Here is a 19,392-nt window from a genome sequence, read left to right as displayed (position 1 = left end):
GTCCTTAAAAAGACCCACAGATTTTATTAGACCCAATGCTTTCTGAGTTGCTTCGCTAGCTAAGCACTGCATGGACTGGAGGCCACAGGTCTCCAGATTGGGGGACAGAAAGTACTGGAGTCAGAGTTATTGCAAAGTGTAACAACTTTACTATCTATAGATTAAAGAAATCTGTCTTACTCATATTTGTGTACACCGTTTTTCAAAGATATGTATTAGTTTAATAAGTTAAAAATCCATGTTAAAGCATTACTGAATTCGATTATCCTTTATCATGTGTGGCCTCCACTGGAGACACCAAGCTAACCACTCCAGGCACCTGGATCAGAAAAGCGAGGCAGGCTTACCACCCCGGTGACACATTGCTGAGCCCACACTGCTGGGGAGGGGCCAAAAGGGAGGGGACAAGCAGTCTGTTTCCAGTCCTCTGGCGACATCACACCCGAGAGTGGCAGCACCAAAATTCGGCCGAGTTTATCTGACTCCAAACCTCAACACTCCATCTGAGCTGGAGGAAACAGGGCTGCCGGGTATCCGAAGGCCATGTCTGGAACCAAAACCCAGAGCACCATTTCAGAGCTTCAAGAAGCTTCCTGGATTTTGCTCCTGTTTTCTCAAACTGGCAAAACCCCAAAGGCCTCCTCTCCCCAGGCAAAGAGAAAGAGAAAAGGAATTTGGGAAGCTCTTCTGCCCCAGGGAAGAATCAGCCTCAATGACAGTTTGGTATTAACTAGCTCAACCATGCAGGGAGGCATAATTAGTTTCCCAGCCCAGAGTTTCATTCCACGAGTCCCCACACCCCAAGGGCTGCACGATCTGTTTGAAATGAAAAGAAAAATAAAATCACTGCTGTCCTCGCTGACCCATCAGGCTACTGCTCCCAGCCATGGGCAAAAGGTGAGGCAGCCATCTGTCTGCCTAGGTAAAAAAAAAAAATGGAATCGTCATTTTTAAATGACATTTTCAATTTTCCCCCTATGTCTGCTATGCCCTCTTCCCCCCTACTGCTTAAGTGACTCTTTTCAAACTGAAAATATCAGGGAATAATAGGAAAAGAAAAATCATAGTCATCTGCGGCCCCCGCTGAGAGGCTGCGCTGTCCTGCCGGGCAGTCAGAGAAGAACCTTGTTCCTATGCCCACCTCCTGCCTGTGGTGCCCAAGGAATTTCCACAGGGGAGGAAGGGAAACCCTCCCTGACTCCAGAGTCGCCCTGGGAGTGCTTCCTCCTCCCTGCAGACAGTTCCTGCCTCTCTCCTGAGGGTGAAAGAGCCAGTCCCAACTCACCACCGCCACCCTGAAGACGGCTCGAGATGGTGGGATCCATTCTGAGGATCTCACAGGCCTCAGTGGACAGGATGCCAAGTCATTGCCACTTCCGCTGGGAAGCCAAAGGACAGCTTTCCCTGAGCCCCAGGAGCCTTGAGGAACTCATTACTCTTTTTCTTGGAAATTAAATTACGCTTTCTCCTTCCTATTGACTCTCCAGGTATCCATTTAAATAACTTCAACTCTGTCCGTCCTTTACAAGCAGAACCTCCCTGTTCAGCTGCATCTTTTCTGGCACTATTTTCTGCTTTTGATGCATGTTTATTTTTCCCCTTCTGTACCCACAAGATTGCTTTCATTTGAAAGTGACCACAAGTGACAGCTTTATTAAAATAAAGACATTGAGGGTCCCCTGAAGACTTAGGTTTCTCTCACCAGCTGATTCCTGGGGGAATCTCAGGGAGGGAAAGCACGTTTTACACACACATACACACCCCACTGAGCTGCAGCTTTCTGTGATTAAACTTTGAAAAGCCACGTAAGCTGTGAGGTGCTAGGAAAACGATGTGTTTTCTGTCCTTGACCCAGGAGGACACAGCGTGAGACCCACTCCGCATGCCATCCCCAAGCCTGGAGGGACGCGAACCAGCTCTTCAGTCCCCTGTCCTCCCTTCCAGGCAGCTTCGAAGCCAGAGACCTGGGTATGACTCCTCTTACTAAGTGGTTTTTCGGAGTCCTGTTATTTATTCATTCAGTCACTCACCGAATTCCTACTTAGCCCGTTAACATGCCTGCCGCTGTGTGAAACTGGAAAACGGAAAAAACAAGACCCTGTCTCCACCCTCAAGGAACCCACAGTGTGATGGAAAAGCAGATTAATAGTTACAGTACAACTTTCTCATCTGTAAAATAGGCCTAATGACCTCACAGGCTTACTTTAAGGATTAAACAACATGCAGTGGATTAAACAGTGCCAAACATCTAGTTGGTGTCTGATAAATGTCAATTTTCTCTCTTCTTGATATAAAATCGCTGCTCCTCCCCCATCTGCACCACCACGGGGATGTGAAAAGCTGGGAGCTCCCATGCAGGCTTGGATCAAAGTCAGTTCCTGCTCAGCAGTGTTACATCCCCAAGCCTGAAGATGATTCCCGTCAGCAGGATGCAGGCCGCAGAAACCCAGACAGGCGGGGAGACGGAACCCAGGGCCCCTCTAGCCTCATCCCCTGGGACCCCATCTGAGGAAATCTGCCCCTTCCTTATCCCTTAAGCTCTGCCTTTACCTAGGAATATACAACTAAGGATGTACCTTCCCGCTGCGGAGTTTCTTCTGAGGTTGAGGGAAGTAAGTGGACGTAGAAGGGAACCTTCTAGATTTGATTCAGGATACCTAGTCCCCATCCCAGAGTCTCCAGGGCCCAGGGGAGGACCCTCAGGACAGTCACCAAGCTGTGCTGGGCCTTGGATCCCTCAGCAAACAGTCAGCGGCTAAGGATGCTGGTGTTACTTCTGGCTCCAGGGTGCTCTGATTCTAAGCAGAGATCCTTCACACTGGAGCTGTCACGACTTGAGAAAGATCACCCCTTTCTGCTAATATGTGAGGAAAAAGGGAAGGGATTGCACTGAGCTGCACAACATAATACTGTCAATTTCTCATACGGACCAGGGTGAAAGAAGACACTTAATTTTCGATTTACAAAAATCAATATATACTTTCTATACTTTAAAATAATTACAAAGTCAAAAATACTCATGCCTGTTTTGCTAAAAACAATTAGTTGTTGTTGAAAACATTCAAAATTCACAACTGTACAGTTTTAGGTAAATAAAATAATTATTTTTATTGTTTTGTTAATGCAATTATCTCCCTACCAGTAAGAGACCAAAATAACCCCCACTAATCAAGAAATGGTTTATTGCTCAGGAAGTTTTATGATGATTTACTACAGTAATCTCTAGTGAAAAAGCAAAACCCATCCTTCAGTTTTCTGCTGTCACTAGAAAGGAATCCTCTTCAAACCTACTTTAAATAGGTAAATAACAACAACAACAAAAATGTGGAGTTTACCTTCCCAATGTGAAACTACATCCATCTCTGAGTTGTAAAGAATGTATATTAAAATTATATCACACAACAAAATGCACATTTTGTAGAGGGAGAAGAAAAAATTAAATTGAATCTTCCTGACAATTGTCTTAAATCACACCTTCCTGCCTGCAACTGAAATTACAAGTCACATGGCTTTGAGTTAAATCAAATTCACCCTGGCAGGAAGATAGGCTGATGCGGCTCCGATTCCGTCGGGAGGTCGAGATGGAGGGAAACACAAGTCTCCCTCAAGGAGACTCTCCCCGCATCAAGGATTTGGGGAAATGAGATGCTCTGGCCAGGTAAGTGCACAGACACCTGGCATAACCCTCCCGCCAGCCACGGTTGTGACAAACACAGCGCATTCCTGACATGTCTGCTGCCAAGCAGGTCTTACGAAACAAATATTTCTCTGCAAACAGGGTCAGGCCCCTCGGCTGGCAGGCTTAGAACTTCAGACGTGTAGTCAGGTCAAACGCACACACTTCTTGGCTAAGCAACTGAAATCAGCTTTAGTTTGCGTTCCCCTCGAATCACACCTGTGACCATTTCATAGGTGGAAATCCTAGTACACACATCGTGTCTAACTGCACTGAAATGGGCTTCAAATCTGATATTCTAGGTGTTACAACCAGAAAAAATGTTCCTGACCATGTTTTCTATGTGAGCTGCAAGAAGGAAAGACAGTAGGAATAAAGGCAAAAGGGGAAGAAAGAAAGACTGAAGAAAAGAACGTGCCCCACGTGTCTACCACGGAACAAGCAGGGTACGGGTGCTTTCCTGGGCACCTCATTTACTCAGCACAACAATCCTGCAGTGTTTAAGGAGCACCTGTCCTCATTTCTATAGTGAGAGAGACTGAGGCACTGGAAAGTGAAGAGACTTGCCCAAGGTCACCCCACGTCAAGGGCAGTGCTTGGTTCCAATCGCCGCCTGCCTGCAGACGAAAGGAGAGACTCGGTTTCCCTCTTCAAGGCAACTGTTGGTTTTACTTAATAGCTGAACTTAACCTCTGCTAATCTTCCCGACTCCACACCTTAAATCCTCCTCATTCTTCAAAGATGTGTCATAAACCCCAGTTCCTTCCGGAAGTCTGTTCTGTTGGTGCCCTCTTCTAGAACTCAATTTTAACCCACGTTACATTAGCTTGCAAACGATCCTCAACTGTTTCTTGTGTTGTCTTCCCAGCATTATTGTGAGCTTTTTAAAGAAAAGGAGCAGTGTCCCATATATTTTGTAATCTCCCGCCACACCTGGCTTAGGACTCAGCCACAGGACAGCCTTGGTTGAAGCATTTAAAAGCTGGGCTGCTGGGCTCACCCCTTCCAGCCACTCCCCATTCCTCCCAGAGCGTTCAGCACACAGTGGCCTCCAAGGCCTGCACAACCCGCTCCCCAAATGGCCTCTCCCCACCAGCAGCCCTCCCCCCCAAGCACTCTGCTCTGGCCACCGAGCCCACTGTTCCTCAGACACCCCAGGCAGCCCCAGCCTCAGGCTTTCCGCACTGGCTGCCCGCTCCCCCTGGAACTCGCTTCCCCTACACAGAATTCACACCTAACTTTCTTCAAGTCTTTGCTTAGAGTTGAGCCTCTGACCACCTCCTTTACTTGCAACCCCTTCATATTTTTGTGTTTGTTCCACTGATCTATTCCCAGCACTTCCCAGGTGCTCAATAAATACTGGTTAGAGGAAGGAAGGGAAGAATCTGGGCGTGTGACTAACAGAAGGCAGGTACATCCCAGGCCACTATCAAACGCTCAGCCAAAATAGAGGAGGACAGGAACTGGGAAGCAGGACTGCAGTTTCTCCCAACCATCCGATGGGCCCCCAGGGCCCAAAAAACAATGCGAGACCTGGAGTCTTCCTCTCACCTCTGCCCACAGAGCAAAGGGCCCACTGTTTGACACACCTCACCATGAACAATCCACTTGCTCAATTAAATGGGAAGCTCCTGGCAGACCTGGACGTATGTGCTGTTTCCTGTGTGTGCACTTGTCCCCTCTATGGTCCCTGACCTGACCCCGCCCTGAGACTGGAGGACCCCCTCAACAAAGTTGTGATCTGAATGGCGGAGATGGTCTTATTCACACCAAGTCCTCTCCTGGAAAAAGTGACACTGACAGCTGCAAGGAGCCCAGTCTGGAAACTCTCAGCTTTCCAGAGCACTCAGTCCTGGGCTGCTTCTGGCACAGTCCTCCTCCTGCAAAACGGTCACTTTGTAACCCATCTCAGGGCCTTGCTCCTTTCATGAATCTTTCTTCCAATCTCATCTGAAAACTTGTTGCTAAGAGAAAGGAATGAGCCTTTTTTTCTCTTGATCAGTATCAATGAAGCAGAAAAACCAAGAGGGTCCCTAGCCCCTTAATAAGGAGCTTGATAGAGCTAACAAGGTTTTGTCCTACTAACTGCATAACCTTGGACACGTTAATGACAGGTGCTGGGCCTCGATTTCCTCATCTGTAAAATGGGTCAACAACACTATTCCAAAGTGTTGCTTTTGAGGTTAAAATGGTGTAACGCATGTAAAGCATTTCGCACATACTAGGTGCTCAACAAATACTAATTCTCTTCCCCTTCCCATGTCTTTTCTAGACAAATTCAGACCTGGTATATCTACAATGCTTCCTCACTGGTTCTTTTTTCCAATTTTTGAATCATTGATAAAAGTCTTTTCTATCCACTTTCCACTGGATTCCCCTTCCAACATAACTCCCCAGATTCTAAAAATATTCTTTAAAGCCTCACCCAATTATAATCTGCGTCACATTTCCTGCGTGTTATATTTTCCTCCATACATTCTTTTAGAAAATAAAGCAAATCAGAAGATCAGTTTACTATTATTAAACTGAGATTTAGAAGCGGAAGAAACCAAAATGTGAAAAGACCCTCTCCACATCCGTGAACTGAGAAGCAGACCTAAAGCTTCTCCCACACCCCTCCCAGCCCTCCATGGCTCCTTCTCTCCCATCAGGGAAATAGTACGATGATTAATCAGACAAAGCCTGTCCCACTCGTCAAGATCCTTCGAGGCAGTAACCACATAGAGACCGAGCATTATAACTGCAATAAAGAAAAACCAGAAATTGCTCTGGGACCCTAACTCAGGCACAGCTAAATAAATCTATAACAGAAGATCAAAAAGGGTCTTCCACATCGATAATAGAAAATGTTACCAGCATACACAGGAAGAGAAATTAGTTCAGTAAAGGAATAAAGTCACATTTGCGGGTCGCAAGTAAGATTTTTGCTTACTTTTAACCTCCCATCATATAACTCACAAGGTTATTAATATGGACTCCTACTGTTTTGGGCAAATAAACAGCTGCTGATGTTTGGTGCCCAAACCACTTTATTAGAGCTTTCATTTACAGCAATTGTTTTTTCCTTTCCAAATCCTGAGAGGCTCAGACAGCTAAAACACAGAGTGCCAAGGCAGAATGAATCAGAAAGGGTGGAGGAGGCACCTTGTACGGGCTGCGGGGAAGGAGGGAGGGGACAGGGGCTGCTGGGACACTCGCGGTCCTCTTTATAACTCTCGGATAAAGTCGATGCTCAAGAGCAGAAAGCAGAAAACACTGACGTGGAGCAATCAGCACAACGATTTTGCCCTGATGCGAGGAATCACCATCAAACAAAAGTCACTGAGAAGACAAGCATGACCCACCATCCAGGTCTGCACAGGGCTGGGGGCCTCCTTGGACCCAGGACTTTGTTTTAAAACACTGGACGTCCTGGTCAACGGGACAAGCTGGTCACGCTGGCAGACACATGACTACGTCAGTGCAGAGGAAAGCACTCAGCTCAGCACCCGGCACGGCACAGGTGCCCAACAGCCACATGTGGAATCTGAATGAGCTTTCGCCTGCAGCAGGCACATTCCTCTCTTCCTACAAGGACAAGTTCCTGAGGGCTCCATAATAACCAGGTGGATCCACAATGATCCGAGGAAAAGGCTCTCCACAGCCTTCATGGGGGCACCTAACTGTCTTCCGGAGCAGGGTTCTCCCTCTGGCACCCCAACCTTGAAGTTCCTTGCTTACACAAGGACAGACCAAGCCAACCACCCGGCATCCTGTCCCATCAGTCTCCCACCTGACTGAGCCCTCTGAGCTCACACTGGAACCCTGTCTTGGATACAATGATCTCCTGGCCCTCTCTCTGTGAGACTGGCATGTTTTTTTCTATTCTGTAAAGAGCACAGATGTTGGAGACAGTTTCCCTTCTCGGCTCTACCACCTATCAGCCCTGGGACCTCGGGCAAACTCTCTAAGTCTCTACATGTTCATGTTCTCGCCTCTAAAACTCTATAAAAAGCAATCGTACATGGACAACACCTAGCCCCGTCCCTGACACACAGCACTTCTCCCTCCAGTCTCCCTGATACAATCAATCTTCAATTCTTTATACACCTGTTGCTCTTAAACTAAATCAAGCGTTTGGTTAGGATTCTCATTTGTCATTTCTGTAGCTTCAAGTCTCTCCTTAGCTCCCTTACTCTCACATTCATTGGCTCAAGCAGTTTTGGTACTGTCCTCCTAGGTCCCCAGATGCCACTGGCACGACATTTATTGATCCAAGTTTCAAACCCTATCCTGCCCGGGTCCCTGAATTACCTTCCTGCTCCTCTGGGATCTCAAGAAGGATGGACGAGTCAGACTGGTGAAGCCAAACAAGGCAGCAGGGCTTGTTAAGATGCAGCACCCAACAATCTTACACAGGGTGCACCACTCTCAGTCGTCAACTCTAGACACGGGTGGAACGAACCCATTCATATCAAAGACTCGGCCCCAAGCCTCTTCTTTGGGCATCCTTTTCCACTGTTCTCATCTGTCCCAAGGAGATGGTTGCACGTGCCACTTTCCTGGATCTTTCCAAACACTGTACTTTTGTGAGCTCTTAAAGGACAGTGGTACCAAAACAGCCCAGCAAGCATGTTGGCTGGCTTTAGTACCATTTTAGCAGTGGTATCGTACAGGAAGCTGTCCCTGTCTCATTGGGGCTGGACACGTAGGGATTTCAGCTAGCATCAATAAGGGCAGCTTCACCTCCCAAAAACGAACCTTCGCAAAACTGAAATTGAATGCAGGTGCTGAAAGAGAACTACATCTCAGAACCGCAGAGCCACTCAGATAAGCTGTTCTACCAACATATTTCAATCCCTCATGTAGCCAGAAAAACTACCAAAGCATTACGGTTCCTATCATCTGGAATCCTCCTGCTTCAAGTTCCAGTTGGCTGCACTCAGCTGGGTCCATAAAGAGTACACAGACCCACTCACAAGATTCCAGAACAGTCGCTGTTCCCAGTCACTGCCACTACATATTGCATATGGGAACTGCTGTTCGGTAATTTGTTATTAATAATAACTTAAGTACCAAAGCTTATGAATGATTAAGTTTAATAAATTGAAGGGATGGTCAAGGTTATCACATTCTCTTGCACGCTAGTATGTTTTCTGGACTGAGAGAAAAAGAAATGGAGTGAAATCGAATGCAATGTGCTGGGACGTGCATCATGCTGCCTCTGCCCTAGGGCGTGTGCGTGTGTGTGCAGGTGTGTGTGCGTGTGTGTGCGCGTGTGTGCGTGTGTGTGTGCGTGTGTGCGCGCATGTGTGTGTGTGTGTGTAAGGAAAAACCATCAAGAACTCCTGTGCTCAAGCACTGCACTGTAGAATGGAGCTGACTCTGACCCCAAAGGCAAAGTAAGACTGGATAAGACGACTATTGTGGGTGCCATGAAAGAACCAAATCTCTGACAAACGCAAGGTGGCACCGCCAGCCTGAGACATTTAAGGCCAGCCCAGCATTCACTGGATTTGGATCGCCCACCAGCAGACCTAACCCACTCTGTCCCTTGCTCCCCACCACAGCGCCCGTCCAACATTTAGGAACTTCCGCCTCTCCAGCCTCACGTAGAACCCCATTCCCCCCAAATCCCACCTTGCTGACCTCTGGCTGCCTTCATCACTCACAGTTGGCTTAGTTTCCCCAAAAGCACTTCTGTGCAACAGCACGTATAGTTGGGCCACCGTCCTACATGCTTCTGCACAGGGAGGCCTGTCTGTCCCAGACTCTTGGATAGAACCCAAGCAATGAAAAAGGGTAACAGTCCTAAAGAGACGCTCAAGCCCCAGATCAAGGCAACAGCCCATTCCGCTTTTCCAGTTAAGTGAAGTCCGAAATCCCAGAGGATGGTGATGAGATGCTCCGGTGACTGCTTGGCTAGGCTGGCTCTGAACCCAATTGACACCTTCGGAAACACACAGACCAGCCTAACCCAAGCAACTGATGCTGGCCTGCAAGGCCCTCACAAACCAGAAACCCAGACTGCGGCTCTCCGACATTTCATTCGGAATTCTCCTTGAGATTCTCCATCAACCTACTCATCAAGGGCAAATAACAATTTATGTCAAGTGAGTGGGAAAGAATGTGGAACTCATTTATTTTACAGCCTACACACTTCTGGATAAAAATGAAAATGCTTTGGCCATGGGTAAAAGTTGTATTGTTTGGCAAGGTTTTTCTAGTCCATAAAGATGTGGTCCTGAGCTATTAATAAAGGTAATTGGGCTCAATTTCTACATCCCGCTACTGAACTCCCCCAAAATATCAATCACTGTGACTAATATAATTTCACATGCCACAGTTCATTCTGAAGGACAAATACCCTTACTGTTTAAATGACACCCTTTCCTCAAATAAACTGAAGCATTCGGCAAACGTCATATTCTCTTCTTCACGTCCCTGCCAACTCAGAGATCAGATGAGGAGGACACCAGCCAGTTCTAGGTGACATCGAAAAGCTTTAGGGAGCAAAAATATCTCCCAACCTCCAGACCTCGGACAAATTCTGATTTTTAAGGACCGTATATGGTTTGTAACCACCATAAGCAACCAGTTGTGACTGACTGACCTGGTATGTATTAATATGCACATAACATGCCTAATGAACTTTTAGGAAACAAAAAGCAATTAATAATCCACTTCTCCCATTGTTGGAATGAGCTTGACTCAGTGTTGTAAGATAATGGATTTAGAAATTAGTCATGTAATTGTAACACATTATTAATCACAATATTCAGAACGGTAAAGGGATGTTATAAGAATACCACCCGGGAATTCAGTTTCCTTTTGTATTTGTTTCCTCTCTTGAAATCTCTATGCTCTCCCTCACAAAAATGTAACAGTCTGATCTTTCCTTTTTCCCCAAAACAGTGATTTTCAACATTTTTTTTAAAAAGCAGAGCCTTTTAAAAAATGAAATATTTTACAGAACACCAAACACAAGACAGATGAAAGAGAAGCTGCATCGCTTGCAAGGAGGGCAGAGGGCAGGTGCAGGAGGGGTCCAGGAGACCTCTCTTGCCCCTTTCACTTCTCAAGCCACAGATCAAACCTTCTAGAAATTTGGGGCTCCTGGGGACAGAGTTGGAAAACCACTGCCCTACGGCATCTATGGAGTGCAAAAATTACATATATAATATAGAGTACAGGCTTTATTTATGATGTATGTAAATAAAATATAAATATGTAATTCACAAATCAGAAACACTGATAGCCCAAGAGAAAAACTGGCAAAAGGACACCAATGCCGGTGACACCAAACATGGGGGTGGGGGAGGGTATTAAGGACTATAGTAATCAACAGAGTAGAAATCAAAAGAATAGGACATCTGACAATAATTATATTTGCCCAGAGAAAGTTGAACAATGATAACACTCAGTGCTGGCCAGGCGCCATGAAACCAGTACAATAACACATTGCTAGCGGCTGTTTAGAAAAGCTTTCCTTTTGAAAAACAATCTTTCATAAAAATGTTCATATTCTCTGAGTCAGTAGTAATCCCACTTCTGCAAATACATTCTTAAAAGTAATTCAAATGAAGAAAACAGTGAGGTAAAGCTGCTTATTTCTGCATTAATTGTAACAGAAAAGCAAATGTGCCAAAATAGGGACACGCTTAAATCAATGATCGTGGAATATTATGTAGTCATTAAAAATGCAGTACAAGTTCTCTTTAAAAATACTACTGAATCACGTCTCCAGATTAACCACGCTTCCATCCCCTCTGTGAAACCCCCCCCACCGATACCTTTGTCGCTCTGTGTCAGCTTCTCTCTCCTACTGCTCACTCAAACCTCCTGCTAGCAACCGAGTTAGTCGTATGCTTACCAACAGTCCAGTGGGTTCGTTCCCAAATGTGTTTCTATGCTCGGTATGTCATTGTAACAGTGTCACGGAATTACATATTATATGAACCAATGGAATATGACTACTAAAAAGATGAGAGTTATTATTTGTAAGAAAATTAATTTAAATGCTTTGAAAAAACTTTACAAAGCTAGTCACTTACTCAAATAGTAGTCAAATTACATGTGAGCAAAATGACTGTAGAAGAGGGGAAAAAAGTCATAAAAATTTAGGCTACTACACTGAGATTGCTTCATAAGCATCTTTAAGTCCTCAATGAATTTTAAAGAAAACAGAATGAGAAATCAGACTTCATAAACAGCACATTATGGCAGTAGTTTATGTAAGGATGGTGAGCAGAAAGCCAACCAGCAGACCCAGCCCAAAGGCAAAGCCTTGGCCTTACAGCAAAAGGCTGGTAAATGAATGTGCATTTTGAATAATATTAAAATAAAATATTTAATGCATGTAATATCTTATTTTATTCTCTTCTTTAACCCAGTTTTCAATTAACTAACTTAAACCCTGACTGTTGAATACGAAGGATTCTACCATCCTTTAAAAAGAAGTACGCTACAACAGGGACCGGAAGTATTTTGATTCACCTCTGCATCCAAAGTTACCTCCCCAGTGCAGTGCCTGACACATTTAGGTCTCCAATAAATAAGGACGTAATTAATAAACTATGTAGCAAACATGAGAAAACTGCGTCCAACAAAAAGCAAATTGAAAAAAGCAGAATCAAAAATTACATGTAAACAACTACACCTTCCTTTTTAGATAGAGAGACAGACAGGCAAAGCTAAAAGGGATTGTTATTATAAAACGCAAAAACAGCTGTGTTAGGGTAGAATGAATTAGAGGCACTTCTATACATTTTTATATATATCCTTTAATACTGGCACATTCTTTTACAGACTCAGAAAGATATTAATCAAGAAAAGGAGAATGCTGTTTCTGTTTCTGCTGACTCCAAAATAAGAAGGGAATCCACATTTCCATCTCCTAAATTCTCCAAACCTTAGGCCTCCTTCAGCACACCTCTGCTTAATCCACCTCACCAACCCAAGCAACCTGATCTTTCTTCTCCTAAGACAGAACCTGTTCTAACACTGACTTTGTGTTTTCAACCCATCAGGATGCTAATTTTAAAATCTGGAGTTATCCACCCTCTCATTTACCATCTATTTGGTTAAGGGAAAAAAAAAATCTGAAAACTGCAATTTACATTCCCAAGAGATTCCCAAACACTATCTAATTAAATCATTCAATCAGAAAACAAATTAAAATGAAATATCACTGCAACCCCCAAGAGGAAAATAAACTTTTCAGTCATGACTAGAACAGACCTCTCGGGTGATGCTCCAAAGCCTCTTCTAATTGCAAGTCCTGTGGAACATCCTGCAGAACATTTTGTGATATTTGCAGCTTCCGGGACAACTTTCCTCCAAAGCAAAGAGGAGCCGGAGCAGGGCTCCAAAGCAAAACATATTGGTTTGAGAAGGGAAATGTTTTCATTAATGACTGAACGTTACACTGGGCGTCCGCACTGTGTACTCATTCATTCATCCATCCTACACTTACTCTCTGTAGAATGCCAGGCAGGAACCGTCCTGGCTGTTCCACAAACACTTTGTAAGTGAATGTAACCTCTGTCTCTCAGCATGAAACAAACACAACCCAGAGATTCCTGAGTTTATCTACGGAAGAGTCTCCAGCTGGGGAGGCTATGATGCCATCACCCCTGGGCCACCCTTTGAGGTCTCTTACTTTGATATCCACTTCTCTCATCAAGTGACTCCAAGGGAGCACTGTTTCCCTGGGACCCACTGGCCCTCTTAGGAGACAGTATAGGATATGGTTAAGAACACAGCCTATGAAGACACATTAGCTGGGTTTAAATCCCTGCACTACCACATACCAGTGCTGTGGCCCTAGACAAGTCATATTACCTGCCCATCTGTAAAATGGAGCTAATATTACCTCCCTCCGAGGGGTGTGAGGACTATTAAGTCAGGATGTATAAAGCACTCACAGCAGTGCCTGGCACATAACAGGCGCTATATAATGTTGAGCTATTATTATTATTATTATCCCTTATGCCCCTCAGCTCAGCAGAGTACACTAGATTGCTCAAAAGGCTCTACTGAGTAGAGGAAACCTGACAGTGGAATACACAAATCTTCACGTTCAAGAGTCTGATCCTGTGCTTCCCCACCCTCTGCATTTGGCCAGCCCCAAATCTTGTAGCCCCCTTATCTAAATAAGGTAAGCCCCTACATTTCCCTTTAAATTCCCTAAATTCCAGCTCAGGGATGGCTCTGGCACCATAGGGGGTGGGGGCAGCTGTCACTAGTCATCATTACGACATCATGGCACAACCAACCATGTAACCTCTGTCCCCCACCTGCCTCGCGTCCAGACTTCCCCAAGTCTCCCATATGGGTTGTGGCTTTGGCCTTTCTGTCCTGAGAATCTAATCATTTCTGATTGTCCAATGGAGTCATAATACAGGCATTGCACACCCACAGGAGAACTGTACCAACACGTGTTGAAGGATTCTGCTCCCTCTTCTTTTCCCATCCCTCTCATTTTTTTCAGGTATATATGGAATTGAAAGTTCCAAACGATGTATAGTTAATACGGTTTCCAGGGAGAAAAATCACAAAGGTTGCTTTCAACTTCAACACTGCACTCCTCTTCATGTAGAGCCGTGTGATCCATGTGGCAATGGTCCACACTCAACATGACAGGAGCCCACTCTGCGATGGGATCATGCATTAACAGTGTCTCCACACTGCTTCCCAAAGTAGCATCTTGCTCACTTCCTCCCTGACCAGACTGCGAAGCACAAGGGAATCATCTTCCAGGAACACGTATACACACACACACACACAGAATCTGTGAATGAAAATCTCTCAAAATGTGTGGGCAAAGGAGAAATGTCAAAGTAAGCTATGGCCTTGTGTCTCCCTGGGAACATTCTGAATCGCCCTGGGGCAAACACTGTACTTCTGTTGCTGATGAATTGCCAATCCAGACCCATAGGGTGGAAAAGGACAAGTAAGAAAGAGCAGCAACAGGCACCATCAGAGAGAGAAATTGGTCTGCCAACCCCAGTGCTAGGTTGAGAGGCCAAGGCATGAAGGAGAAGTTGTCAACAGTCTCCTTTTCTGGGGGAGTGTCAGCGCCATGGACTGGATTTGAAGTCATCAGTCAGAAAGCACAATGGATATATAGCCTCTCCTGCACTCACCTGAACCTCCCCTAGGGAAGAAACCGTTCTGGATATATGGGGAAACACACCAAATGTGGACAGGGAAGCTGTCCCCATCCTGGCAGGGGCAGCAGGTGCAAGAGTTGGATCCAGACTCCCACGTGTAAACAAAAGAAAGTGCTTCTCGGGGGAGAAAGGAGCACTTGCATTTCAACCCTATATTTGCCCAGATCTGCCCAGCGCTGGAACCAAAAGGCCTGGCAGGCCTGAAAGGTTTACAGGTGAACTCGGCTCTGCCCTTAAGAAGCTCACACGCCTGGTAGAGGCAGGGAGAGAGGAAGGAGAAAAGAGAAGTGTGAACGTGAGAGACCCCTGTATGTGCACACCCGGGTGCTGGCGGAGCCTGGAGCTCTCCATCCCCTGCCTCTGACAGCTCACTGCACCCGAGGTCGCCTCCGTGGAGCGTCCTGTACACCACCCTCCCCTTGGCCCCAGCCCCGGCTTGGAGCGCAACGTCTCAAAGCAGCCTTAGACTCCAGACCCACCCTGCGTGGGTCCGTTTGCTCCGCCCCAGCCGCTCCCTGGGCCTGGGAGTGGAGCTAGGGGAGGGAACGGCCTTCACCCTGCTGCTAGCGGACCCACGCAGGAGGCGCAGCGCAAGGCGGGTTCTCGAGGTTCTGGGCGGAGGTGCCACCGCAACGGACAGAGCTCCAGGCTCCAACGCTTCTTACCCACGTCCACACCTGCTCCTGGAGAGTCTTAGAGCTGCAGGCTGTAGTGGGGGTGGGGTTCAAGCAGCACGCCCAGCTACACAACCCCCTATATTTCCCCCTACGGACCCTGCACAGCTGGGTTGGCGCTGAGGCTATGCAATCTTCCTAGCCCCAGCTCGTCCAGCAGCTTGTGGGTTCTAAATGCCAATGGCTGAGGCCGCGTGGGCAACTCACCCTGCGCCCTTACACTGGCCAAATGAGCTTATTACCCGCGAGCGCTCTCTTCTACACACACGCACACACACTCTGAGCCGGACCTGTGTGCGATCCGGAAAGCCCGCGAGCAATCAGCCGGGAGTCACACGCACATTTGGACACGTGCGCAGCGCGCCCCCACATCTCAGCGAGCTGCACACATCCGCGCGTGTAGCCCCGCGCACATACGTGTGCCCTGGAGAAGCACGCACAGCCTCAGACATGAGGGTCCCGCACTCAGGAAAGAGCGTGCATAAAGCCCCCCAACCGTTTGCGGCCTCAGAGCCCCGCAATCGCTGGATAGAAGCGCACCAGCCCCAGCGCATCCTGCGCTGGGCTGGGCAGTCCCGGGCCTCGTGGGCAGCCCAAGTTTCCCGAGGCGCCCGTACCTTGGATATGCTGCTTGATGACATTCTCCAGGTGGTCCAGCCGCTCAATAATCTTCAGGGTGTCCCCTTTGTCTTCCTCCAGCTTCTTGTCGGGCGCTGGCTCCTGCCCCCGCACATACACGCTGGCGATGTAGTTGGTGACCCATCCCACGTAGAGCAGACATATGATGTTGGTCATGCCGCTCAGGATCACGCAAGTGGACACCAAAGTTTTGGTCTTCCTGCTGCACACCATTCTGGGCGCCCTCCTCCATATAGAGCTCCCGGGGGCCCCTCCTCACAGCGCGCCCTCCACTGCCCCGCGCTCACACCCACTCGCCTGGCCCGGCCACTAGTCGCCCGATCACCTGAGTCCCAAGGTTCTCCAAAGCCCGGTCCGCTGGCTGTGGAGCCGCTGTGCCCAAGTTTGCAGCTCCCGCCGCTGGTTGCTCGGACAGAGAAATTGACAAAGGAAATGAGGTGGATTTTTTTTTCCAAATTAAAAATCTTCCAGCCCTCCTCGAAGCGCTCACGGGCTGCCGGCAGCCGCGCACTCGGATGTGCGTGTCTGGGAAACTTTGCCACAACCTGGATCCGCGGCCGCTCCACTTCGCATCGCCAGCCGCCGGTTGCCTAGGCGGTCCGACCCGCCAGCGCTGCTGGAAAGACGGCTGAGGCCGCAGCAGCAGCAGGCAGAGCGGAGGAGCAGAGCGGCTCAGCCCCCTCCGAGCGACAAGCGCTGCCACCAATCGCGCTCCGGCACGGGAGAGGGGCCGGTGCTGGGCGGCCGCGGACCAACGCCGAGGGCGCGGAGCGCGCTGGGGGCGGAGTTCGGCGCCCGGGCCCCACCTGCTGGCAGCGCCCGGCTCCCGCCCTCCAGGGACACCCCTGGGCCTCCAACCGCGCCCGCGCTGGCTGCCCCAGACCCAAAGCTCTCGAAGACGCTCAGGCAGTCCCAGCCCCTATGTTGGCAGATTCCACCTCTACGGGAATTCCACCTCTTGCTCTTGCACGGAAACCTCCAGTGTTTGGGGGTTCGCGCGGCTCAACGCCTCTCACCTGCCCCGGCCGGGGTTTTCACGCTGGTCCCACCGGCGGACTCCTGGACTCTTCCTGGTTGCCAGGATGCAGAGAAACCAGGGAAGGGTGGGCCGGGTCTCCTGTCCTGCCTTGCCATTGGTTAGGCCCTGTGAGTGCCCACTTCTTGCTTGACCTCACTTTGACCACCCTGCCTCCCACCCCCCCCCCATGTCTCCAAACTGTCAAAGGAGGCAACTGTCAAAGGAGCCAACCCTCCTAGGAATCTCCTAGAAGATTTTGGACCACCACCACCACCACCATCCCCCTAGAAGATTTTTGCATCTGGATTTTTGTTTTTGGAGTCTGCACCCCCAGGACAAAGCTGCGTCCTGTAACCCCAGTTGTCATCCGTGTGGTACCAGGCTCATAGTACATAGAGAAGCCCTGCACAGAAATATCCCTGGGGAAGTGTGTGTGGGGGGCAAGCTCTCTGTGAACTGTACAGTCCCTATGCATGCTTTTTGTGCCTGAGGGTTTAGCAGGGGAGAACTGTGGCTGACTCCCCTGAGTCCAGCAAGGCTGGACTCCAATGGTTGACACTATTTTCTTTGTGATTAGAGCAAATATTCGTATTATCCCCCTATGCTGAACTCATTGCTCAGCACCCAAACAGAATTCCTTTAATCCAAGACTTTTTAAAACACAGATGTCTATCCTCTTCTCCATCTGTGGGGTGCGTCTCCCTGGCCTGTGGCACGCTCACCCCGTGCACCAGCTTACCTTGTAGCAGTACTCAAGGAGGCTCCCTCAAGTGGTATCTTCTGGATTCAAAGAACAGGCCCCACAAAAGGAGGGCACAAAACCACAGAAGGGGTACTTTATGGCCATCAGCCAGGGGCCCCTCAACCAGTGCTTTGCTTACAAAACCCAAAAGATGCTGTGAAAACAGACAGCAGCCAGGGATCCTGGAAGATTTCTCTTTCCCCATAGCTGGAAAAGAGAACAGGAAGTGTGGGTTGGGGACGAGTAGAGGAGAATAGTATATACATGTCAGTAAGTGTAACAGGAGAGAATATGCGCTACTTCTGAAATAAGTCAAGGTACAGAAATCTCTATCTACTAGGGAATAAAAGCTGCCTCTCCCTTTCTTCTCTGGAAGTATAATCAGCTCACAATATTCCTTCCGCTGGATGGATTTACAAGCAACGGCCTTGAGTACAGCTAATGACAAAGGTCTAATTCTTTCTTCCTCCTGTTCTACACCCTCTCCCAGGAGAATCCCTGGAAGGTCAGCTCTTCCTAGGATCTTTTCCTAAACTACCACAAGGCTAGGTGGAAAAGAGAAGTGCTCATTTTTCACGTTCTTAATTGGGGGGGGGGGAAGCCCCAAGTTTAAAAATAAGGTTCCAGAAGAAAACAAAGTGGATTGTGTCATCTTAAATTTTGTCCAGCTGATCCTCTAAGACAATCTGCAACTGTGGAGTGGACAAATGCAACAAAAGAAGTACAAAACTGGCTCTCCTCTCTGAAAGGCCACAGGGTTGAGTGGACCAGTTCAAAGAATATTCACTGGAAGCGCAGCCAGACTCCAAGACTCCAATCCCAGCTCCACCACTTATTAGTTATGTGAGCTGGGACAAGTTTCAAAACATCACTGGAACTCAGTTTCTCCATGTGTCAAATGTAAACAAGACTTGCTGAAGGACTGGTTGTGAAAATTACATGAGAGAATGGACGAGAAAGAGCTTTCGTTAGTACAGGACACACAGTGGGTGCTCAGGATCAGGTGAGTTTCCTTCCAGGATGTGATCCCTGCCCTTCTAGGCCAGAACTCGACTCCATGAACTCATCCTGCTGTTTGGCAATACTTGATTTCCCCACCAACCCATATGAGTGCTCTCTCCCTAACAAACGCTAACAGAACTAAAGCTAGAGGCAGCAAGGTGCTCAGCTTGCCTGTCTGGGCTCCAGCACACTGGTTTCTTATTCATGTCTGTCTTCACCAGCAGATTTGCATAGATTGACAAGATGTTCAAAATGGAAAGCTGGTTTCAGGGGCTGTTGCCCCCAGTACCCTCAAATTTCCACTAAGACTCCCAACCCCTCGGTTACAAACAAGTACATTGGAAGGGAGCACAAAGACTTTACCCACAAAGGTTTTACAATTACAGGCCCTAAGAGCTGGCCCCCACGGAATCCCTCCTGCAAACATACCCGAGTAGAGATTTCTATCTTTGGCCCTCAGTTCAGTTATTGCGCCCCCGAGGTTTTGC

The 19,392-nt window shown here is 47.8% G+C and overlaps 1 protein-coding gene across 2 annotated transcripts in view; it reads right to left on the bottom strand.

Annotated features, from left to right (window-relative positions):
* Nucleotides 1-16,833, bottom strand: part of GALNT18 (polypeptide N-acetylgalactosaminyltransferase 18) — a 322,119-nt gene extending 305,286 nt beyond the window's left edge. The window contains exon 1 of one of the 2 annotated variants that reach the window (XM_033120405.1): nucleotides 16,121-16,833. In XM_033120405.1, the coding sequence (XP_032976296.1) occupies nucleotides 16,121-16,355 (235 nt within the window). In that variant the 5' untranslated portion in view covers nucleotides 16,356-16,833. The remainder of the gene's footprint in view (nucleotides 1-16,120) is intronic. The other variant, XM_033120406.1, reaches the window with a different exon arrangement.
* Between the last annotated feature and the right edge of the window lie 2,559 nt (nucleotides 16,834-19,392).

The sequence above is a fragment of the Rhinolophus ferrumequinum genome, chromosome 11 (genome assembly GCF_004115265.2).
Source record: "Rhinolophus ferrumequinum isolate MPI-CBG mRhiFer1 chromosome 11, mRhiFer1_v1.p, whole genome shotgun sequence".
In the NCBI taxonomy this organism is placed as follows: domain Eukaryota; kingdom Metazoa; phylum Chordata; class Mammalia; order Chiroptera; family Rhinolophidae; genus Rhinolophus; species Rhinolophus ferrumequinum.
This window is presented reverse-complemented; position numbering and strand designations above follow the sequence as displayed.